This window comes from Fundulus heteroclitus, chromosome 13 (assembly GCF_011125445.2).
Source record: "Fundulus heteroclitus isolate FHET01 chromosome 13, MU-UCD_Fhet_4.1, whole genome shotgun sequence".
Taxonomy (NCBI): Eukaryota; Metazoa; Chordata; class Actinopteri; order Cyprinodontiformes; family Fundulidae; genus Fundulus; species Fundulus heteroclitus.
The window spans coordinates 25,839,890-25,864,811 of record NC_046373.1 but is presented as its reverse complement, the minus strand read 5'-3'; the positions used below and the strand labels follow the sequence as shown (position 1 = coordinate 25,864,811).

At 37.6% G+C, this 24,922-nt stretch overlaps 1 protein-coding gene across 4 annotated transcripts in view; it reads left to right on the top strand.

The window, feature by feature from the left end:
* Window positions 1-24,922, top strand: part of LOC105921420 (collagen alpha-1(XIV) chain-like) — a 443,569-nt gene that overhangs the window by 102,300 nt on the left and 316,347 nt on the right. For all 4 annotated transcript variants that reach the window (XM_036145490.1, XM_036145487.1, XM_036145488.1 and 1 more), the window contains exons 14-19: window positions 3,279-3,411; window positions 3,513-3,557; window positions 5,737-5,882; window positions 14,417-14,546; window positions 20,250-20,372; window positions 21,165-21,314. In XM_036145490.1, coding sequence (XP_036001383.1) covers window positions 3,279-3,411; window positions 3,513-3,557; window positions 5,737-5,882; window positions 14,417-14,546; window positions 20,250-20,372; window positions 21,165-21,314 — 727 coding nt within the window. The remainder of the gene's footprint in view (window positions 1-3,278; window positions 3,412-3,512; window positions 3,558-5,736; window positions 5,883-14,416; window positions 14,547-20,249; window positions 20,373-21,164; window positions 21,315-24,922) is intronic.

The window sequence follows — 24,922 nt, the reverse complement described above, 5'->3', positions numbered from 1 at the left end:
CTCTGTTCTTTATTAAGTGACTCCTGATGTAAATAGGAATCTAACTGAAGAAGAAGGAGTTACCCAATGCTGAAGAATACAGATAAACGTAGCCTTAATGTATAATGTTTATTATTTATGTGGCCAGGATTGAACAACCCACCCGAATTGTTATCTGAACAAAAGTTGCAGCTTATTTATTTAAGAAGTTTTACGCATTCAGTCTGATAAATGATCTTAAACTGAGCTGAAGATATAATTTAAGATGAAGTTGTGACTGTGGGCATATGTGATGTAGGCACTCTCTTATCCAGTCTAACATACGTAATGTCTGCAGCAGGAAGGAGGTCACATCATTTTCAGCCCCGCTGTGTCACTATGCTTGCATCAGAAATCCCCTCTAGTTTTAAAAAAAATCCATTTTTCTTTGGTTAAGATACCTCTTTGCAACAATCTGTTGGACACTTTTTCAAGTCCGTATAGGATCATTCAACATGAAAGCTCAGGTGCAATTAAATATTCTTCATGTTGTGCTGTGCTTTGATTTGTTGGATGACAATCCTTTTAAGTTTGTCAGAAATTAGATGAAAAAAAAGAATATCTTTTGAAAACTAGTAGCAGCACACCTTTTTATGAAGTTCAAACATTAAAAAAGAACATGTTCAGCGTGTTGAAAAGCCTTGCGATTTGGCTGCTTTCCATTCATTTTCTTGAAAGCTTTATATTTCAAAACAGCACAATTCAATTTGTCAGAATCAACAAGAAGGTTCATGTGAAAAGTCATGGATTTAAACGTTAGCTCTTCTACACGCTCCTTTAGAATATGCTTTCAGTCCTTTGCGTTTGTGGAAAAAAAAGATCTGAAGCTTTTTCAAGGATCGTTTTTAATTTCTTTTCTTTAGTTGTCCTATAAGACAAAATGTTTGACCTTCTATTTTTTTCTGAAGATCACCATCCCTTCAAACAGTGAAAACACGTGGACATTCTTTTCATGCTGATGTAAGTTTGCTCATTACATAGTCTGGGGGAAGAAATGTTTAAAAGTAGATTTTTAAGACCATAGATCATTACAATACCCACCTTAAAGGCCCACCCCTCCTCCCCTCCACCCACCTCAGTGACGACTCTTTCCATACACGAGAGAGATGTTAACAAACTCTTCAGAAGACAGAACCCTCGGAAAGCTGCTGGACCAGACTCTGTCTCTCCATCCACCTTGAAGCACTGTGCTGACCAGCTGTCTCCAGTGTTCACAGACATTTTTAACAACTCACTGGCCAGCGTGCTTCAAATCCTCCACCATCATCCCTGTTTCCAAGAAGCCAAGGTCCACAGGACTTAATGACTTTAGACCCGTCGCCCTGACCTCTGTGGTTATGAAGTCCTTTGAGCGCCCTGTGCTTTCACACCTGAAGGAAATCACTGATCCCCTCCTGGACCCCCTAAAGTTTGCCTACAGAGCCCACAGGTCTGCAGACGACGCTGTCAATCTGGCCCTCCACTACATCCTCCAGCACCCGGACTCTGCAGGAACCTACGCCAGGATCCTGTTTGTGGATTTCAGCTCTGCCTTCAACACCATCATCCCAGCTCTGCTTCAGGAGAAGCTCTCCCAGCTGAGTGTACCCAACTCCACCTGCAGGTGGATCACAGACTTCCTGTCTGACAGGAAGCAGCACGTGAAGCTGGGAAAACATGACTCTGACTCACAGCTCATCAGCAATGGTTCCCCCCAGGGCTGTGTTCTTTCTCCTCTGCTCTTCTCCCTGTACACCAACAGCTGCACCTCCAGTCACCAGTCTGTCAAGCTCCTGAAGTTTGCGGACGACACAATAGTCACAAACTATTTCAGTCACTTCCCTCTGGCAGGAGGCTGCGGTCCATCAGGACCCAAAACCTCACGCCACAGGAACAGTTTCTTCCCATCCGCTACCAGCCTTATCAACAAGGCCCAGAGCCACCTGTGAACTTTGACACTGAACCCCAAAGACCCCAAAGACTCCGCTGGCCTTGGAAAGGCCTGCATAAGCAGACATTGTAGTGGCTCTATCTTTATTTTTCCTTTGTAATCATGAGACAATTACAGCTTTATCTCTAACCTGGTAAACATAAATTAGATGCTCCCTCCCACCTTTTTTTTGCTGAATACCAGTATTTTGGATCCATTATTATTTTGTTAATGTGTACTTATTTTATTTGCAACTGGATTCCTAGTGTTAGAAGTGAGAAGTGTGAGAAGCAGAGAGGGGAAACTGTGAAGCCAGAAGGAGCAGAGATTTTGAACGTTCAAGACTTTGGCGTCAACCATCAAAAGTGATGAAAAGGCAACATGGAAACTGAAGCAGAGTGTAGGTAGGATGGAGATGATTTGTGAGGATGGCTGGACGAATGAAAGGGTGGGGGGGTAGTGACCAGACAGGAGTGAGACCTGCTTGGAGGTTTGGAAGTGGAGACGGAGCTGGAGATATTAAGTGAGGCGAGCTGTTAGAGAGAAAAGATGTCTATATTGGGACAGAATATAATGAGGATAGGATGTTTAATTTGGAGCACCAAGGGAGGGATCTATTGACAACAGGAGGTGCAAAGGGTTGATATGCAAGGGGTAGAGTGAGTTGGAGACAGATTTGGCAACTCCAGAAGGAAGTGCTCGAATCAGGAAGATTATTCAGTTTTTCTTTAATTTAAAAAGCTCTATTTTGTTTTCTCTATGCATCAGGTTTTTTTTTTATTATTCTGAAAAAAAATACTTCATATACCTCATGGCTTTTTGTAAAATGGCTTTATGGCTTAGTCCCCCTTAAATTATTTAGTCTGGGATTTAATTTATTTAATAAATGTTGATTTGTTCTTACATTTAAGCCAATGTAAGTCAGTTGTGTTTCTTTTAATTGTGACTTTAATGTGATCTCTATTAAGATTAAATTAACTAATTTATTATATTTCATTCCTTAATTGTGATTTATTTATAACCTGTTGGTATTTTTTAAAATTTTATTGTATAATGTTTTACTCTGATTTGCTGCTTGTGTTTCCTAAACATAGATAACAACTGGAAACAAATATGGAAATAAATACATCAGTATGATTTTTGAGTTTATTGTTGATATTAGCAGTCAGGGAGGTTATATATTTAGTCTTTCTAAATCACAATTTTTAATGCAGAATTATTTTTCTGTTGCTGTTTTTACCTCTGGAAACGTGTTGCACAAAATATCATCTAGAAGTCATCACAATGACAGAACGTCTTGGAGGCCATGGAGGAAATCTTAACTACAACGTTCTCATTCCTTTTGTTTTAGGTTCTGGTGAATGGGAACGTCAACACTTACCTGATTAAAGGACTGGAGCCCGCTTCAGAATATGAAGTCCTCCTGGCTGCTGTCTATGCAAACGAGGTTGAAAGTGATGAGGTGGTGCTTATAGAAAACACTGGTAAATTAAATGATAAATTCAGCACTTTCAAAAATTTCCAGACAGTTTTAGGGAGATTAGCTTGGTGTCGAGTAAATAAATGCATTATTCATTATTTTCAGCTAAGAGGACGACTACAGTGGCTACAACAACCACAACGACATTACGTAAGCATTTTTCCTTTCCCTCCTTCTCTCTGCCTGCCCTTATCTGTTCCTCCTAATTTACTTTCCAGGTCTTCATGCCAATGCAGATTCTCATTCATCCAAGTCGCGGAAACTACAAAAGACTTAAACAGAAGGCAACCGGACTTTCGCTCATTTTTTTATGAATCCGTTTTGCGGCCTATCCAGGAGTCTTTGTCAGTCCTGGAGGCTCAGAGCTGAGCAACCTGGAGTTTAGGAGATGCTGTTTCTGAGCCCATGGAGGCCAATCTTCTGACAAACCTCCAGATTCCACATCCTCTGTGTTTGCTCCGTTCCGTTTACATATGTGCACGTCCGACCGACGGGGCACCTACATTGTCATTTATATACTCAGAACGTCACCATCAGTGCACCCAGTCTCTGCCGTTCACCATCAAATTACAGAACAACTCCAATTTTCTGTTTCATTCCAGTCCGTCATGCTCCGGCCGGGTAACGCGCCGCAGTTGCAGTTGTAGCAAACAGGAAAAAGAACCTCCAGTTGTCAACATTAAATGGTGTAAATAGAGATTGTTACAAACAGAAATTAAATACACTTTTTAATATTAACAATAAATTGAGCTGTTTTTTTAAAGTAACCAAGGCAAACCACTCTTTTTGCACCAAATAAGGAAGCAGATGTGTCATTTCAGCATTTAATTTGAAACATGGTAATCCTCTCCCAATAGATGTGCGTTCTGCCTGTAATGACAATGATCGCACACGCTCTCCTTGGGCTCCAAGAAACTTTGGAGCGGATGTAGTTGGCTTAGGTTTTCCCGGACTCACGGAGGCGGACTGGAAGGGAACAGACATGATTGGGAAGATGTGAAATTACGGGGTTAGAGTGTTCATTGAAGGATACGGACCAATGTGCTATTTAAAAAAAAAAAAGCAGTTCCCAAACTCCAGTTTTCTCAACTATGAGCCTCTTGAATTGACAAAGACTCCTGGATAGATTTCAAAATGTATTCAAGAAAACTGATTTAAAGTCCAGTTGCCTTTGATTTAACTTGTTTTAGTTTGCGGATCTTCCCTTATCTGTTTTTATTGATTGTTAACATTACATATCTATATCTATATCAGTATAAACATTTCATTTATTTTTATGCATTCTATACATATAAATGGTAAATAGACTGAACTTATATAGCGCTTTTCCAGTTATCCTGACCACCCAAAGCGCTGTACACTAGAGCACTCACTAATGCATACACACTCGTACACCGACACACAGATCGGTAGGCAACTTGGGGTTAAGTGCCTTGCCCAGGGGCACATCTACTTGTAACAGGGGAAGTTGGAATCGAACCCACAACCTTCCGAGCACGACGACTACTTAACCCATCGAGCCACAGTCGCCCATACATTCCCTTACAAAACCTTTTTAATGCTCTTTTTATAATATTATTGTATTTTGTTGGACTTTTATACAGTAAATGGTAACAAAAACTGCTTTATAGTGAGGTGGAAGCATAAGGAAAAATGTTTTTTATGGTGGAAAACTAACACTATCCACCACAATCCCTACAATATAACATGATGGTGGCAGCATAATGCTGATAGGGTTATTTTATGTGACAGGGACATGGGGGCTGGTCAAAGATTGAGAAAAATATGTGGGGGTTAGGTCCGAATAATTTATTTTTTTCTAGACCATGGATCCTTTTCTTTCCACCTTCTAATTATGCATCAGTTTAGGTTGAGTTTTTTAACACAATTTATATAAAATCTGTTTTGTGAAACAGTAAAGAAATATTATTGCCTTTGCAATGCACTTTATTCTGAAACTGGAATTCCTTCGTTTTTTTATATAGGTTTAATATATTATGAAGTTTATAGAAAAACTCAGGCAGAAGCTATCTGACTCAAAGTTTTTTGGATTCAATTTGTGATTAAAATCTGTTTCCACATCTTTCGGCGGGAGGCTTATCTTCCATCATGAAAGTTTCTGATACAGTCTGCAGGGAAAGGTTTTGATGTCACCAAGACACCGCTGTGAATTTGAAGTAAATTAAATGTCAAAAGATTTTGATATTATCATTTTTTTCCCCCCTATCTCACAGTGTAACAGTTTTGTGCTTCAGTGACTTTCTCTGACTCTGATCTGCAGAGCAATTTCATGTATTTATTTATTTTTTCTTCGTCTCTGATCCTGCAGCTCCTCGTTATGCGGTGAAGAATCTGAGGATCGATGAAGAAACCACATTTAGCATGCGGGTGTCGTGGCAGGCTGCCGACTCCAGAAATGTCCGTCATTATCGACTGACCTACATCAGTGCCAGGGGAGACAGAGCAGAGGAGACGGTAAGGAAGACAGCGCTTGCTTAATTTTATTTCTGTTTTCGTTTTGGAAAAAAAATGTTTGAAGAAACTAATCCTCGAAAGGTGGATTAGTTTTTCTCTGTCGAGCAGCACTAAAATAATTCATGCTAAGTTGTCAAGACGTGTGAATGTGTCAAGAAAGAGGCGGAAAATATAAATTTTTTATCAATGAAGCAAAAAGTTTTATTCCTCTGTGTTGGAATAAATTTTGGATTTTTCAATCTCAGTTTTTTAAATATGACAGAGGTCATCTCCTGGTAGATTTTATAGGTAATATTTTAATATGGCGTGTAAATTTAATGAAGTTGGGTCCCAGAGAACAAGTATCTGGGTTCCTGGAGCCTTTGGGGCCCCTGATGGTGTTAACCTGAGGTCTACTAAGATCATATAATTCACAGTAATTGGCTGGTATTAAATTGACTCCTTGTTTCCTCAGTAGATTGTTTGACACACACTAGTCCAAATTGTAACCTTGAACATCTATAAATATATATGCATGTATGAATGCACAGCTGCATTGGTTCGCTTAATGCCTGACCAGGAGTTTTAAGAAATGTACAGTATGAAGCTGCAAAGGTCAACCCAGATTATTGGTCAGTTTTCATTTGATATCTCTGCGTGCAAGTTTTCTTTTTTATTGTTTTGATTTAGTACTTTCAAATCATTGTTTGATGCAGCTGGAAAAGGTGATTCTGCTATTCTTTTGAAAGCTGAAGTTGCTCACATGTTTTGGATTTAAGAACATATAATGTGAAGATTCTTAGTATGATGTGAGCTGACCTCACAACTTTTTATTTAGTCCTTTCCAAGAATAAATTAGCAGCTGTGGAGCACAAACAACACCCACCAGATAAAGATTTAGACAAAAGCCTTAGAATAAGATGGGTTTCTGCAGGCCTTTTTGTCACAGGCTCAGGCGTTTTTAACTTTTAAGCGGCTGTTCTGACCTCAGATGTGGTCAAGTTAACAAGAAGCTGTTTACATGTAGTCTTTTCCTTGTTGTTGCAGATACTTGGACGACAGGTTATGTTCCCATTATGATCTTGAAAAACATTAAGATGAACGGGCTACTTTTCTACGTCATGGATTGCTTATTTAAAGACTCTGATAAAAAGTATAAAAATTCAAAAACATTTATCTCTGAACACCACTGCACAATGATAAAAGGGGGTCAAATTAATGTTTGGATCATTATCCATTTCCATTGCGAAAATTAGTATACAGTAAATATAAAAATAATTTGTTTTTTTTGTATAGAGTTATATGTGAAAAGCATGATGCAGGTCAACTGGTAAGAACTGGCTGCTGTGGGACTGATTTAAGATTAAATACTTGCATTATGCTCTTTAGGTGTTAGGTTTTATTAGGTGTGCTTATTTGTTTGTTTTCATATATTGATTTTTCTTACGTTGCATTTTCTTGTCTTTTTAGTTGTTCCTTTGTGCTCAGTTTCTTAGTTTACTGCTGTCTTCTTTTTTTGTGTATATTTTAGTTTCTTCCCCTTTGGTTAGTATTGGTCTGTTCCCTGGATTTGTTGATTCTGTGCATCTCTGCTAAGCTCCTAGCATCCCCACTTACATACTTTTTGCCAGTTGCTCGGCGTCATCCTCTGACTATTCAGACTGGCATTCAATGCCATTCTCCACCTGTCCCTCAGTACCTGTACATTACTTACCGGTTCTCGTTGCTACCCGGAGAATCTTCCTGTTTCCATGTCCATTGCATCTTGTTATTCTCCCCGTTTTACTGCCTGTGTTTCTGCCTGTACTTCATTTCCTGTTCTCATTGAGTTTCTGGAAGTGTTCTGTTTATATAATTAAGTTCTCCATATTGCTCATCCCACGTTCCTTCCTTTGGTCCTGCTCCAATTTCACATCATGAGAATTTGTAGTAAAGGGCATATTTCAAATGTTTATCATTCAGTGTTACTGTACATTAACTGAGCACTAAAAGCTCAGTCCCCAATGCAAGGCAGATTAATAGACTTGTTTTGAGAGCAAAAGTGGGAGGAGAGATGAAATGTTGCCGGTAGTCCATGGCAGTTCTTCACGCAGAGTTTTGTGATAGAGACGAGGATAATGATGAAAACAGTGTCAGATCATCAAAGACTCTGTTTGATTAGATGTTGAGAAAAATGGAGAGAGTGACTGGATTCACTCTAATGAGCCACAAGAGACGGAGCGTCGCAGGAAGGCTTACAGAAAACACACTCTGATGCAGAAAAGCCATGTGGGTGTTAAGCCTGTTTGGATCCCTTTATGTCAGCAGGTTTGACAGGTATACATTGAAACGGCAAACAGATGTCAATATCAACTTATGATGTCAGCAAATGCATTATTTGACTTTTCAACCCATGAGAAGTTAAACAAAAGCAACAACACAAGATGATAATTGCAGGTCTTGCAGTTATATCTAAAATATAATTATTTCTTATATATGTTAAGACGAATGAAGGCTAAATTGAAATGTGGGGCTGTCCTTTGACAATCATATATGCAACTTCTGTCCTAAATTTAGGAGGAATATGGGTTTTAGATCAGGGTCTCCTCATTCAAACTGTTTTTGTTTTTAAATAAGTCATAGAATTTGTGACAAGAAGTGCTCAGAAAACTGCGACCAACTTCTGCTGCCAGATTTCCTGTTGGAATATGTCCAAAACCACGTAATCATAATGAATAAATCATAATGTCGCTGCTCAGGCAATGATTGAACTTTTTTTTTAAAGTTTCAAAGTAATCGCATGTGAACATTCAAGGTGCACATTGTTTTCCAAATTATGTGGGGCCAGCATACAATCAAAATGAAGTATATATGCTTATTCCGGAGGAATAAAGATATTTCAATAATTTATTGAGAGATAGAAAATGCTATTAACAGTTATAAAGATGAGCTTTGAAAGCTAGTAACACAGACAATGTAGCATTTTTAAAAGACGAAGGAAATACAAACCATAGTGTGAATGTGATTTGCATTCTCTTCTAGTTGTTCTCAAACTATTTGCAAATGGATGTTTGTAATGCGTAAAGGAAACATGAAGTCATGTATGTTTTAAATAGATTGTTACAAGTCCCTGGGATGTTGTAAAAAATAAATAAATAAATAAATAAACAAATAAATAAATACAAAAGAAAAAAAAAAAATATATATATATATATATATATATATATATATATATATATATATATATATATATATATATATATATATATATATAAATCTGATCCAATCTGATTGAATTTGACTTTGGAAAGTGCCTTGAGATAACATGTATCATGAATTGGCGCTATATGAATAAAATTTAATTGAATATATTATTCTGTATCAGATGTTAAAGTAAATGTGGAAAATGGGATTAATTAGATCCACTTTTATCTCGATTAAAAATAATATACTAACTTCATCACAAATACCCCTTTTTAAAGGAAAATAAAAACTGTTATCTTGGTAATTGTATAATTACCAAGATAAGTTTTGGATTGATTTAATAAATCCAAAAAGCCATAACATATGATGTGTGAAGGGGCTAAGTGCAGGTAAGCAGACACATGGATGCAAAATAAAAATATTTTAAAGACAATGTTCAATTTTAACATAACATAATCAAGCCTTAAAGGAGTAACTCCAAATGGTGGTAACACAAGAAGGGTAACTGGTAGCAAACCAAACCAAGCACCGATGGCAAAGCAAGCAAAGCAAGAAGAAACAGGACAATTCAACCAAAATTAAAATAAAAAATCACGATAAAATACTGAGGAGGGCGATTGGTTTTGGAAAAGCAAGTGACTAATTAGAGTGATGAAAAACTCCTGGAACAGGAGCCCTAAAGCATATGGTGGGTGAAGAAACACAACAGAGCGAGATGAATATAGGAGGAAAAAAAAAACAGGAAAAGCTTACCAAACATGACTAATTAATCAGAAATACACAATAAAATAATTCTAAAATAAAATAACACAACGCTGAAAGCCAGTGTTGTAAACTAAACAGACAATCCTTCCATTAGTGCCATATTTGAGCTGTTATTCGTCTTAATAACTGTTAATGTGTTCAACTTCCTTCCTCCATTTTGTTCTCGCTTTATATTGACGCGTGAACTCCATATCATGTCAACAATTGGCAGATAGCTCTACACCTATCAGATTTTAATGAGTCTGAGCTGGCAGTGTTTGGCAGTATTTGTTAGCGATGATTTGTGTTATAACCCCAGAAGAGGCTTCCGAACCTCGGTGGTCCTCTTGGACACAGGTCCCAGAGCAGCAGCTTTTCATCCTGACAATAAAGAGCTTCCAGCTGTTCACACCAGCAGCTTGTTAAATGAGATCTCTTATCAAAGTGCGAGCAGCTGGGAGCTCCATTTGGCAGTCCGGTCAGGTTATGAATTGCCAAGTGCTGCACTCAATAGAGACTGGCTAAAGAGCTTGGGGAAACGACTGAGCAGCTTCCTCTGCTTCCTACAAGTTTTCCCTGGGAGGAAGCCATAAGCCGCTGGTCAAAAACTCAATACCCTGTTAATAATATTGGCATTGCAGTTTTTTCTTATTTATAGTTGTTGGCTGAAATTGGTTGTGCTATACTAACAGCATCAAGTTGATTCATGTTTTTTTTTTTTTTACTGAAAAGTTCAGCATTTGAAAAATTATGTATTGCCTCCATGGATAGTGCAAAATTTTAACACTGTCTCTCTCTCTCTCTCTCTCTCTATATATATATATATATATATATATATATATATATATATATATATATATATATATATATATATATATATATATATATATATTATGTGTGTGTGGGTGTGCACAATGTGTCTCTCACACACATGTTCAGACCTATGTATGTTTTCAGTTTATTACAATTGGAAGTTTTCTCAACTCCAGGTTTCTTTTTTTCGTCTCAAATCCCATTTTTATCTGATGATGAAATCCTTGGAGTGACGATTGTTGCTGCCATCATCATGACGTTAGTTTGATTTGCAGCCTTTTACCTGCACTCCTGTCGTCCTTGAATTTATGATTTGTGTAGACTACCTGCTCCACGTCATTGAAAACAGCAATTACCTGAAGAATTCAAACAACCTTCAAAGCAAATATATTTTCTTGCCAAACCACCATGATTCAGGTAGCAGTAAGGAATATATGGGATTACGCTCATGTTGGTTCGTCTGTGTTACATGCTAAACTTTGTTGTCTCTTATAATCACCCCTAGCCAAGTTTCAACCACATTTAAACAGCAGCAGATGTGTTCATGTAAGCATCTTTCCAATTTTCTACCACATTTCATGTTGTGGATGGATGGCAGCATTGTTTTTTCTATGCCCATCCAAACAGAATTTTTCTTGGGGGTAGTTGTGTATTACAAGTGTCATCTCCATCTTACAAGACAGGACGATACACAATATAAGTTTGATGAGAACTAGACAGGCTTTGAGCAATATTTGGCAGAAAACTAGAAATCCACATCTTTGTTTTAACTGATTGCAGGTATCACAAATCTCCATCTGATTTAAGAGAATCTGTAATCAGTGTCTGCCATTGCAATTCAGGTTTAATTAGTTTGTAACTTAACAGTTTTTTTTTATGAATGCCTAAATCAAAAGTGGTCCTATTACCAAAAAAAGGCATTGAAAATGCTTCTTTTTGTGCTTTCATAAATACAAAACTTTTATTTGATTTAACTCATTTCACATTTCTCTATTCAATTCTGAATTATTGAGGTCCGATTTCATCAATGTAAGCATTTTTTATTATGAACAAGAGATGATTAAATGTACTTGTAGTGTATGTGAAGCGATGAAGCAGATGCCAACTTTAGTGCCATTAGCGGCTAATTGTTAGCCAGTCATGACATTATCAGAGTGCTAGAAGATTATTCGTATCTTGTCTGTAATCTATTGTTTTATCTATAAGTACTCAGAATAATGTGATATAAATTTAAAACTCAGGCATTTTCAGTACTTTTATCTTTAAGTGCTTTCAGACAGATTAATACAGGAAGGCAACCACTTATTTTCTTACTTCAAAACAACATAAATACCAAAAAACGGTTATTATAATAGTTCCCACTTCACATGCTTGGGTCACAATCTAAACAGCGTCCAGTTACCACTTCAAATGTCACTTATGTGAGAAAAGTTTGTGCTGTTTTAATATGAAAACATTACATGCCAATAAGGACATTTTAAATAGCAACTAAAAGTATTAATAATAATCATTTAACTTTGTAACGGGTACTCAGAGGGATGCATTTATCTGACTTGCACCATACCAGCAGTAGAAATGGATTCGGGTGACGATGGCCATATTTTGTCTCCCGTAAGGAAAAGCAGAACGCGCGCTGCCACCCGGAAACCACAAACCTCCCGTGAACAACAAATCCAAGTTTAAATCCCGGCTATGTCTCTGCCTCTGTTTTACCAGATGTCAGCGTGTGCAGGGTAACCGTGGGGTAACTAAACTCCGCCGCCATCTGTTCTCAGGCAGCTGCGACGCTTAAAACACCAAAGTCGAATCTGCATTCGCTGTTCAATAAACAAAAGCTGTCGGGCATCAAACGCACTTCTGTGTCTGTAAACAGAGTTGCGGCTATTCTTTTACTTTGCAGCTGAATTTTGTTTGAGGTGCTAAAAACTTTGGCGAGGACAGATGGGGGGGGAAAAAAAAAAATGGCAGGTATTCTGGTTGTTAGTCAAAGCAGGAGTGGATGATACGGTTCGGGCAGATTTAGCAGATTTTTGGAAATTTTTACCTTTAAGCTGAATGCCACGAAAACCTTTTTTTGTTGCTGTTTATTTATTTTAACTAAAGGCATTTAAAGGAGCTCAGCCTCCTTTTGTTTTTAATTACATGTTTGTTGAAAACCAGCTGCTGGGCAACAAATGTTTTTTTTCTACACATAGCTGAAGTGGCTAAATCCCTAGGCGTGTATTTAGTTGGAACAGTTTTGCCTTTTGATTCAGCTCTTTCATTATCATATAAAACATATTCTGTAAATGAAGAGTATTGTAAACTAAGCAGAATTAATGTTCTTTAGCTTTCTGCTCACTACATTAAGTTCCACAAATGTAAGAATATTTTTTCAAACAAATCTATTTAAAAGTCGGGGTTTTCATTTGCTAAAAAATATATTCTACCACCTAACGGGAACCAAGTCACAATATAATAGGTGTAGCTAGTAACTGAGAACTTTATGAATAAAAAAAAAAAACACTTTTTCTTTCAGGATGTGGATTTTCCAGAGCCACAGCCGAATGCACTGCAACATATTTACATTTCGCCTACACAGTCTTGTTTAGTAAAATTTTCCTGTGCTGTAATGTTACTTTAAATTCAACGCGTGAACAGAGAAACATTGAGTTCAATTAAGTTTTAGAATTTCGCAGAAACGAAGGGTGTATAAAGAGTTGATTTATTTCCAACGGTGTGGCTCCCTGACAGTTTAGAGAATTGCTTCCTTTTTCATCAGACGGGACTGAAATTGAATCCCCGTGGCCCTCAGTGTTTCTCTGAATCGCACGTCTGAGACAGACTTTTCCTCAGAGATGAAGGAAGAAGTTTGCAGATGGAGGAGGCCACGTTGTGCAAGCCCAGAATGCAAACTGGCCGACTCAGGTAGACTGAGACGACTTCTAAAGGCCGGCGCAGACAGAGGAATCTCAGCCAGACGCAGCCATATACAGATATCTTTTTTTTTTTGTTGTTGTATAGGGATGAATTTCTCTTTCTAACAAAACAACAAATGTATTTCCTTGATATTTAAAGAAATTTTTTTTTCTCCAAAAAAGGAGAAATATGTGTTTTTTCATAGTTGCAAATGTATTCATATCATTTTGACATTTTCAAAGTATGATCATTTTCTTTTTTTTCCCCCACAATTTCTTTTTCAAAATGAGAAACGCATTCCAAATATGACATGGGTTTGATGTTTAATAAAAAAAGACAATAATACTTAAGATTACATTTTATCTAGGTTGATAAATCAAAGATGGAGAGTAAGGTGCAGAAATAAATACCCATAGGAAACATGTCATTGAAGACCAACAGATGTGATGGAAAACCAGTGTGCCATAGAATAAATTGTTGAATATTTGAATTTCAAACCAAAGAAGGAAAGAGTTTGAAGCAGAAATGAAAGAATCATGCGGGGTAGCTCGCCTGCAGCACAGGGAAAACATTTGAGCGGGACAAATGTGTCATTTTTAGATCAGCTTTAACAAAAGGTCAGTTTCACTGAGGAGAACAAACCTAGACACAATTAACCTTTGCAGCCCCCAAAATCTAAAAATGTACAGTAGCAACTCTGACAAGCTGAACTCCATTAAAAGACAAATGCAGTTTTTGTTTTTCTTTCTTTTCTTTTCTTTTCCTTTTTTTTTATTTTTTTAGCTTCCAGGATTCTTTTACCTTTTTGTTCTTCCTAGACGCATCCTAGAGTTTTTCTGTTACAAATGAGAAAAAATCAAATGTGTTTGCAGCTTTTAGTTAGATTTTAGTCCTTTTTTTTTTCTTCCTGCTTACAGAGGACGGTGCCCTCGGGTCAAACGAGCCTGGTTCTGCAGCCTCTCCTTTCAGACACGGAGTACAAAGTCAGCATCATTCCTGTTTATAATGAGGGAGATGGCCCAGTATCTTCACAGATGGGACGGACACGTAAGTCACACATCATAATTCTCCGTATTCTAATCTGTTCCGTGATGAAAATCAATCATATCTTGTTTTTGTTGGAACAAAACTATTGTCAGAATCAACTTTATTTGCCAATTGTGTGTGTGCAGACAAGGAATTTAACTTTGGATTCTTTTTACTATTAATCGTAATGATCGTCTTCACACACTTTTGCTTCAGTTTTACACCTTTTAACAACTGCATAGTTTTGTTCTGGGTCAGTCTGACCACTCTATGTTCAGGAGTCACTGTCCAAATTTACAGCAGATCACTGTGAAAAACCTCTTAAAGACAAAAGAAATACCTTTTGATAGATGATGAAGTCAGTGGAGCGTTTAAAATCTGAGAACCATAAACAGAAATAGGAATGGGTATTTGTCATTCATCAGCTGACTGCTGGTTTTTGTCCATTTTATTCATATTTGAAAACAAACAAAAAACAAGCAAAAAGGTAGAGGACTAACAACATAAAAAACCTAAAACAAAACAAAAATGAATCTGAATTTACCTTATTCATTTCAGAGAGAAGCACATTAGATTCTAATACAAGCCAAAAGAGGTAAATTCATAGGATGACTCTGATTACTTATATCACAGTGTCAAATTTATCAACTCCACTGCTATAGATGGAAAGGTAAAAATATAATTTAATGAATAAAAATTAGCTTTAAATGTGCAATGTTCTTTTTGGGTTAAGAATGTGGTCAAGGATGTGGGATGCATTGCACTGATAAATTATTACTGATCACGAAGAATGTGAATGTAAGTCTTTATTCCTGAAATCTAAAATCATGCCTGGTCCGATCTCTGCAGTGCTGTTGATCATTTTAAGAGCCAAAGTTTCGCCTGTGGTGGTCGGTCGGCGCTCAGCGACATTGGAAACGGTTTTCCATCACTTTAGGCTTTTGATTAAAGGAGGACAATGACTAAACATGCCTACAAATTCCGTCTTTAGTCGTATTCACCTTGATTCCTCAGCTGCTAACAACATATTTAAAATATTCCAACGCTTGCAGGCAAAATCCTCTTTCAGTGTGAGTCCATGTTTAATACAAACGTTAAGCTTTGCCTCATTAAAGGTGCAGCACAGCGGACAGTTCAACAAGTGCATATCTGAGCTTAGCAGGGACAAGTTAATTTGTGTGTGACTATTGAAGCAGAGACAAATTAAGAAATTTAGATTAACTATAAGCCAGTAAATACAGCTCACTGCATACAAATAAGTACCTAAACAATGGATTTACTTGCAGCTATTGTTACCATAACCAGAAGTTACCAGAACGCTGCCAGGAATAGGGTGGTCAAAGAGGCATCTATATCACTAAAAGCTGAGCTAAATGCATCTGCCCTTAGATCGCTGCCTCCCAACGATCCCTCCCTGGACTGCAAAGCTTTAGTTCAACATTCCCTCTACAAATGTGTTGGCATGAAGCGAAACGTTTAACATTTCCTGAAGTTGCAAACTAGCTATCTGTTTGGAACGAGTTCGCATTTTACAAACTTGTTGCATGAGAGCACACAGTTTATGTGACAAGAGCAATAATGTGTTGGAGGCAAACTAGTCGAAGCTTTAATGAGAAGATCAACACATTAACTAATAATCTGACACAGTTAGTGTTCACTATTTCTTACTTTTGTAATTTGAGTATCTGCGCTGAACTCTAAAGAAGAAACTATAACTGAGATCATTTGATGTGACTTTTATACTGAGAGTTTTCTCTTAAACAAACTAAATGTCTCTTTTTTTAAAACTGCATACAACAAGAAAAAAGTACTTGTTTACTAAATGCCTTCTTTGCTGCACAGTGTTTTTCTTTTTTAAGACAAAATCTAATTACGCTTACAGTAATTATCTCTGTCATGTAGCCTAAATGCATAGAGAAACCATTTAAGACAACCATTAATTTACAAACTGTCACCTAAAAGTAAGAACAATGGGAGAGAAAAAAATAAAAAAGTTAAAATGTTCAGGACGGTATTAGCTCATTTCTTTCAAAACAATTTCAAGAGAGTAAAAAAAGGTACACTAGCAGCCGGTCGCTGTAGATAAAATGACTATATTAATCATTTTCTGTTGAGCTGAAGATAAATGTGGGATGTTTTCTATCTCCCATTTTAAAATGCGACTTTCTGCTTTAAATATTCAAAATGCTAATGCTCTCTCCGCCGCGGCGTGCATCGCAGAGCAAACACTTGACTTTCAGCGAGAAAGTAACCCCAAATTCCAGTCATTTGTCTTTAGCCTTCGTCCCATGGTGTCTCCCTGAGCACCGCATTACACACATTAGCAGGCGTTAACGACGTTCTCCCGATTTCAAAATGACGGGTCTCCGACACTCTGCGATGATGAATGGTTCCTGTTAGCCAGTGAGGGATGAGATGATTGCCTGAGGAAAAATGGCAGAGAATGCAGAGAGGGGGGTCCATGAGGTTTTTTTTTTTTTTTTTTTAAAGTGAAGACAGATGATGGGACAAGGGTAGCCGGTGTAATCTGGGGATTTGAATGGGCGAGGGGTGGGGTTGACACTGAGGGAGGCATGACAGGGAATGCAGAGGGGGTGATTGGGTATTTAGAACCACACCGACGATAGATAATATGACAGCTGAGGCAGACTAATCTGGGCTTCTGATCCACTGTGGAATGGGATGATTAGTTGAAGAAGTTCTGAGGTTATTCACAGTGAAGGACAGGTATTCCAGTCACGAAAGAAAGAGGCGGAAAAAAGATACATACTGTATCACTTCACTAGTGACATAAAAGTTTTTGCAAACTGAGCCAAGGATTCTCAGCCTTTTCAGTCCTATCCTTTATGGCAAATTATGTAAAAACTGCATTTTTATATAAGACGTGAGGTATAACTGAGTTTTTTTTCATATAAAGAACATTTCTTTATATGAAACTTAGTTGCCCCTGTGCTTATTAAATCTCTTGAACATTTTTTTTAAATAGTCAGTCATGCAATGCAAAGCAACCTTACAAAACTAGTGTTGCATCCAATAGTAGTAATATTTTGATAGAGCGGGCTCATTATTTGGTGACAACCCGCTTTCCCGGGTTCGATTCCCTGCCCCAGGCCCATTTACCCTGTGTCTTCCCCTTCTCTCTCCGCTCATTGGCCTCCTGTTCAGCTACTAATGATGAATAAAGGCCACTAGTGCCAAAATACCTTTAAAAAAGAGAGAAGATAAATGAAAAAGGGCAATTCCAGAGGGAAAGTTACTAAAGTCAAAAAATCAACGCTGAACACTAGCAAAACACAATGACTTCAGTGAAACATAGCGGTGCCACCATCAAGACCTGGGGCTTCAGTTCTTCAGCTAGAACTGGGGTTTTCATCAAGGTGGATTCAATTATATTCAGGTTAAAATACCAGTCAGTTTTAACCCAAAAGCTTCAGGTATTGAGCTGGAAATTGAGAGAGATTTGATTTTTCACTTTCACAGTGAGTTCACGCAGATGGCATCATTGATAAAAAATACAACAGAATTCCAGGAAAATTTTAATTTTGTAAAGGCTTTGCCAGAGTCCACAACTAAATGAGTTATAAAAACTGTGGGCTTTGCTGACTAGAGCTGTGGTAAGGAGCTATCTTCACAATCTGACTGACTTGGATAACTTTTGTTCGGTAGACTGGGCAAATATTCTCAAGTCAGGATGTGAGACTCGTACCAAAGATGACTGAAGGCTACATGTGACTCAACAGGTCGCTCAACAAAGTATTGATTTAAGAGCATGCAGATTTCTGAAAGCTGGTTGTTTCACTTTTTCCTTACAGAAACTTATACTATATTACATTTTCAATGATTAATCATGAGCTGCACGCAGTTCATGGCACCAGCTTGCCCCACTAGAACTAAGGTCCTGGGTTCAAATCCTTGCCTAGGGTCTGTTTGCAAGTTCATCATAATTCATCACATTCATTTAGCTTATTGACCTTGTACTTGGATTATGTTAATTAAACCTCTTGTTTGTAACAGCAATATGATGGGTGCCCATTACCTGAACAGAGAGGGACTCATACGCTGAAACAACAAGCAGGATTTATGTTTTCCTCATCAAGTCTGTGTTTGGCTCAATCAGGAAGAAGTTGAAACCTTTTTTGTTTTTTATCATGATATATTTAGTTTATTCATTCTCAAAAGCCAGATTATGTAAAAAGAATTAAATTCCACCTGGCTTACTTATTTATTAATGGAGATGCGAACCTGCAATTAGAGTTAAAGAACAAACAAATATAGCAAGAATTTAAAGAAAATGTTGATAAGTCAAAAAATGTTGCTTTTTATTATCTATATATCAACATTTGTATACATACTCAAGAAATTTTCAAAAATTTAAAAAAATAATTCAATTTTAAAAAAATCACATTTTAATTTATTGTTCCCAATTTGATTTCTGGTACACTAGAGTTATGAAGCAGAAAAATAATAATTATGAAACGGGCTTTATTACACAATTTAAAATCTGAATTTTACCCATGCACTATTGAAGCTTATCACCCAAACCTCTTTAAAATGGTTGTTAAATCACTAGAAAAGCTTCTGTGCCAAGAGGGTTTCTCATTGTTAGGGAGCAGATCGTGGGAGGGATGGTGCACAGAGAATGATGGGTATTTTCTCAGGTCCAGGAAGGGCAGTGGAGGATAGATAACATAACACAAGAGCAGGTTATAACACGAGGATTTAAACACGAGTTCGCTGCAGATACCGATGGAGTTGTACAGTGCAAAAAAAAAAAAAAAACTATGATTGGATTTTTAATACCGAACAACTGCAGAGGAGGAAAGAGGAGGCAGAGGAGCTGGTGAAATTTAGGGATTTCGGTTTGTAAGACGCCGGCTCACAGAGCAACGATGGATCGTGGAGGAAGTGTTTGGAGGTTTTTCAATGTGCGGCTGAGCAGCTGACAGATTCGCTCAGGGATTTAAACCCGCAAGGCCTCAATTTCACGGTAAACTAGGGGATCTTCTTGAAAATTAGGTTATAAATGTACGTGAACAAATTTCCTAATCAGTCACACATCATTCTAAGGAAGAGAGTACTTGATTTTAAAAAAAAATTACCACTAATAATAACTAATGATACAATTCTGCTTTAATGTCTAAAAGCATTACACTTTCCAGTTACCATTCTTATAATAACTCTAGTTTGAATATCTTTTTGACTGGTAGATTTATTTAATGGGTAAGAAGATCCACGCTGTGTAGTAGTTTGTTGTCAATCTGCAGGCTTGGTTTCTCTCTCCTCAGTTTCTTCCTACTTTTCTTTTTCTTCTATCTGATAACTCTGAAATAAGAAAAAAAAAAAAAAAGATTTGCCAGGAATTGCGTTTATGTGAATTAATTTATAAAATGTACTTATTGGTCAGAATTCTTCTCTTAACATTGTCCATTTTCTTCTTTACCAAGTTCATCTGACCTTAATCCATTATTTTTATGATCCAAATGTCACTTTACTTAAACTGTAGTTCACAGGGAAATCCTTAGTATTAAAAAAAATCCAGAAGCTGATGCTTTCTCGTCTTATCGTTTTAAAGGGCTATTTAAGGCATGTGGATGTTTTTTTTGTGTGTGTGTGTTTTTTTTTTTTTTGTGCAACATTTTGATCTTTTTTGTGTCTGTCTGAGAAAATAATCACTATGGTAAGACATGCTGACAATAAAAATTACAATTTTTTTCTGCTCCTCAGTTCCCCTTTCAGCTCCTAAGAACCTGCGAGTCTCAGAAGAATGGTACAACCGCTTCAGAATCAGCTGGGATGTTCCTCCATCACCCACCATGGGGTACAGAGTCGTCTACCAGCCTCTTTCTGGTAATTGACACACATAAACACAAACTAAGCCGTCACCTTTCTGGAAATCCTCACTGTTATTCAAGGCTGATTCAACATTTATTAGAGACCTTTATCAACCTAAATTCATCTTTTAAGAATGGGAATGTGTAAATGGTGTGATGATGACGCACAAACATCTGCAAAGAAATTGTACATTGTGGTTAAATTCAAAATATCCATATTTAATTTCCCTTTGGGATCAATAAAGTATACTTGAATTTGAATTAAAGTTTATAAAGACATAATAGGTGTACCTTATAGCCTGACTTTCTCTGTGATCAGCCTCCTCTAGCAGTGGGTTTTAAAGAGGGAAGGGAGAAATGAGTGAGCTAAGCAGATTTCTGCAGCCTTAATCTACTGCCCTCAAGCATCTTACCCTGCAGCTAATACCTTAAGGCTACATTAGACACTATCAAGTGCATGATGAGCCCAAATCATTAGAGGCTCGTTTGAACTGAGTTGGGTTTTTCAATGAAGAACTACATGCAGAATACAGAATGAACAGCACTAGTTCTCCTGTGGTCTGAAAACTTCATGCATAAACTGTATGTTTAACCCAATTAGGAACCAAAAAAATAATAATAGCAGTAATAAACAAATTGGTCAGTGTTTTTCTAATATTTATACAGTCAAACTCACGAGTTAGTCTTTCCTTCTAGCTACCCCACGGAGCTAATGATCACCTCTAAACATACTCCTCTGAGCCCTTTCACCTAACTGGCCATTAGCTGCTCCCTGACTCTCCTTTTGAATTACTCTGCTCCTCTGCAGCCCCAGGGCCAGCTTTGGAGACCTTTGTTGGAGAGGATGTGAACACCATGCTGATCCTCAACCTCTTGAGTGGGACAGAGTACAGCGTCAAGGTCATCGCATCCTACACCACAGGGTCCAGCGAGGCTGTAACGGGAAGGGCCAAGACTTGTAAGTTCAGCTCGCTTTACTTTGATTTAACTTCAAAGCTTCTATCTGGCGTTTTTCTTTTTTGCACAGATATGGGTAGAAAGGTGTGTATATTTTTGATTGCACGCCTCATTGCTTTTGTTGTCTAACTACAGATGAAATGTTTGTGCATTTCCAGTGTCTCTGAAAAGTCGTTACACCCAAACTTTTGTGATGAAAATATAAGGTTCTGATAAATCTTTTTATAAGTTTTAATGTATCAAATGTCCTCCTTTTAATTCAATTGAAAAGTAATCAAAGATGGCCTCATTCCTTCTGCAGGCAAATGTGGCCCACATCCCATTTTTAGGGGTCAAGAAACCAGGTCAGGCTTGTTAGAACAAGTGGGAACGCTCAGCTCTGACTGATATCTGATTTATTTCAAGTCACATTTGAACATCTTCCATAAGTGGTCCTGAATCTGACTTGGGTCGGATCTTTTGAGATGGTCCATCCAACCACCTTGGAGGGATCATCCAAGGTGTTTTATTTGTTCCTCTTTTGCTGGACCAAAGCATGCTGGGCATTAAGTTATTGTTTTTTTTTTTTTTTTGCACATGCAGATCAGTCTGGTGTTCACAATGGATGCACATTAAAACGTAATGTGACCAACCTGACAAAAAAATAAATAAATTCAGAAAATCTGAATTGAGCTTTTAGGCCTGCTGTGGGAATGCAGCCTAAGACATAACAATGAAAAATAAAACCTGCAACAAGTGTGCCCACTCTTAAACTAAAGCTTGTAAACTGCAAATAACTTGTAATTTGTTAACCATCTTTAATTCATGAGCTGGTCTAATTTCAATTTAATTCACTTGGATATTTACATAATCCATACAATTATCTGTGATTGAAGTAGGGTGAAGTAAAATGGATTCGCTTTTAATGCACAAAGTCTTCACATTAACATGCTCTAAACATTTGAATGGCCGTTTATTCAGGGTAGAATGCGGTAGAAAAACCAAATGTCTAACTTAATAGTCATCGCTCAGCGGCTCAGAAAACAAACCCTGGCTTTGTCCTTACTGTGGCATCATCAATAGCACCTGCCTGTCGTCTCTTCAGCTGCTCATCGGGCCTTGTCCTTGTGCTGCCGACGTAGACGACATCACAACGCATCCCAATCCCCCACTAAATATCACTTTGTTCGAAGCGCTTTCATATTTCATCCCTTTGAGAACGTTGAAAAACGTTCAATAACCCGGCCCAGTGAATCACATACTTTATCAGTCATGTTTCTTCTTAAATTGTGTCTCAAATAGGGTGACCAGAGCCAAACGCATCGGACTTATGTAGCGCATACATACACACATACCCGACATGTACAGACTGCCGCCAGAGGACCCTACACACAACAGCTTAGGAAAAACAGCTGTAATTCTGTTCACTGTTTAAGAAAATGTAAATAATCTATTAAAATTGGCATGAATAATAATATAAATGACGAATTATTAAAGGGAAAGTCAAAAGAAAACTCTCGTCTGATAATTTTTCTCTGCTTTCATAGTATTCTCCCCTAAATGATTTTCAGGTTCATCATTTATATCAATTGTTTTTTATCAAATGGTTCTTTTTTCAATACAACTGAAGAGAACAGTCCTCTTTAATTAGTCCTTTAATTAGTCATGGGAGTAGCTAATTATCTACATCTAAGGGCAGTCGTTAAATGAGCTAAAGATGTGATGAATAAAAGTTATCTGATTGGTGATGCAGAGCTTTCCCAAAGCTCTTTTGAGGACCTGTCCTGAATTATTTAACCATTTATTTCCTGTTGAGCAAAATTCATTTGAGTTGAAACCTTCATGTCCGTCTCCTGCATCATAATCGAGCTCTTCCCAGCAGTCTGGTCCATTCACGTTCAGCTCCTTTTGAACCTCAGATGTCACCAGTTTGATCTTTGTGAAAGTCAAAGCTACCAACAGGAAGCGTGCCCTTTTATGGGTGTCCTTGGGCCAGACAGTTAAACCCAACCCCATCATCCGTTTTCATTACCCTGTTTGCTGGGTGAGTGGCAGCTAAATGCAGAAACATGTACCTCTTAAATATAGCATGCATGCTTTGGTGGCATTTTCGCCAACTGCGTGACATTGAATATGCACAAGGCGGTTAAACAAAGGACAGATTTTGCAAGACAAAGGAGACAGAGGAGAATAAACTGAAAAAGAAAGAAAGATGGGTTTATATGAAAAGAGGGAATCATGATTAGGCTATAGATATCCCAGAAGGGGAATACAGCGTCTGTGATGCTGCTCAGCAGCATGTTAATGAAACCGGTGGGCCAGAGGAGATGAGCAGGCTGATGCGTCAATGTCACACAATCACAAGTATCTGACTTTTTCAGAAGAAATGTGTGGAGAGAGGAGCGTTTTGCTCAAGGGTTTCTTTTAAGACCTATTAACTGTGCATTTGATGTCGTTGCAGTATGTTTGAAAAAAAATATATGCCTCTTTGAGGAATGTGCACTTTTCAGAAATTACACTCATAAAATTAATAAGAAGAACAAAAACTTATGAAAGATTATTTGCTATAAATAAGCATGGGATTTCAAAAAAATACCACAATTTCTCATACAGTCAGAAAATGGATCAAAAAACAATATTTGATAAAACAAAAATGCCTGGGTGTTCGTATGCTCTTTAAAATAAATTGTAATCTAGGCTCTTTTAGAATATTTCATACAACCTTGGACTTCAGGAGTGCTGTCACTTACAGCCGCCTCCTAATTGAATTTGTACGAAGTCCACCTTAAATGAAGTTAGTAAATCTAGTTATTCCCAGGTGTTCGTGGAGCTCTCAAGGTTTGTTGGAGAACATGCTGAACAACAGGAACAACCATGAAAACACAGGAATGCAGGTCAGAGAGATACAAATGTGGAGAAGTAGTTTTAAAGGGTTTACAACAAAATATCCCCTGAGCTTTTAACGTTAGCACAGAGCTCTGCTCAGTGCCGTCATCCGCAACTAGGAAGAGTGTGGAGCAGCCAAGCACACCGCCATCCATCTACACTGAGTGGCAGGGTAAGGAGAAAATCAACCAGAGAAGCAACAAAGCAGCCCATGGGAACTCTGGAGGAGCTGCATATATATGCTGCTCAGGTGGGAGACCAAACAATCCCTCTGAACACACTGTAGCCACTATGAAACATGGTGTCTACAGCGTAATGCTGCTGGAACGCTCTTCTTTAGTGTGTACATTGAAACTGGTCAGCTGTTTCATGAGCAACTCTGCCATATTCCAACCCTGAATCTAATTCTAATTTGAAAATTTATGTCTACAGCATCTCTCTCTGCCAGCCTGGTTGAGCTTGAGCGATTTTGCAAAAATAATAAGAATTAAAACTCTTAACATGTTCCTTTTCCTATGTAATTTTAGTCACTGCTTTCTGTTGGTTACCAACAAAATGCAATGCCCTTTTTGGCTGTTGTAACAAGAAGTGAAAAAGCTAAAGTAGCATGAGTATTTTTTAAGCGCAGCATATATTATCCAGAAAGCAATAAGAATTTATAATGTAATACCTAATTTAATCTGTTTCTGTTTCGTTTTAAAGCAATAAGATAAATAAACTAAGATTTTAAAGTCAATTACCAAC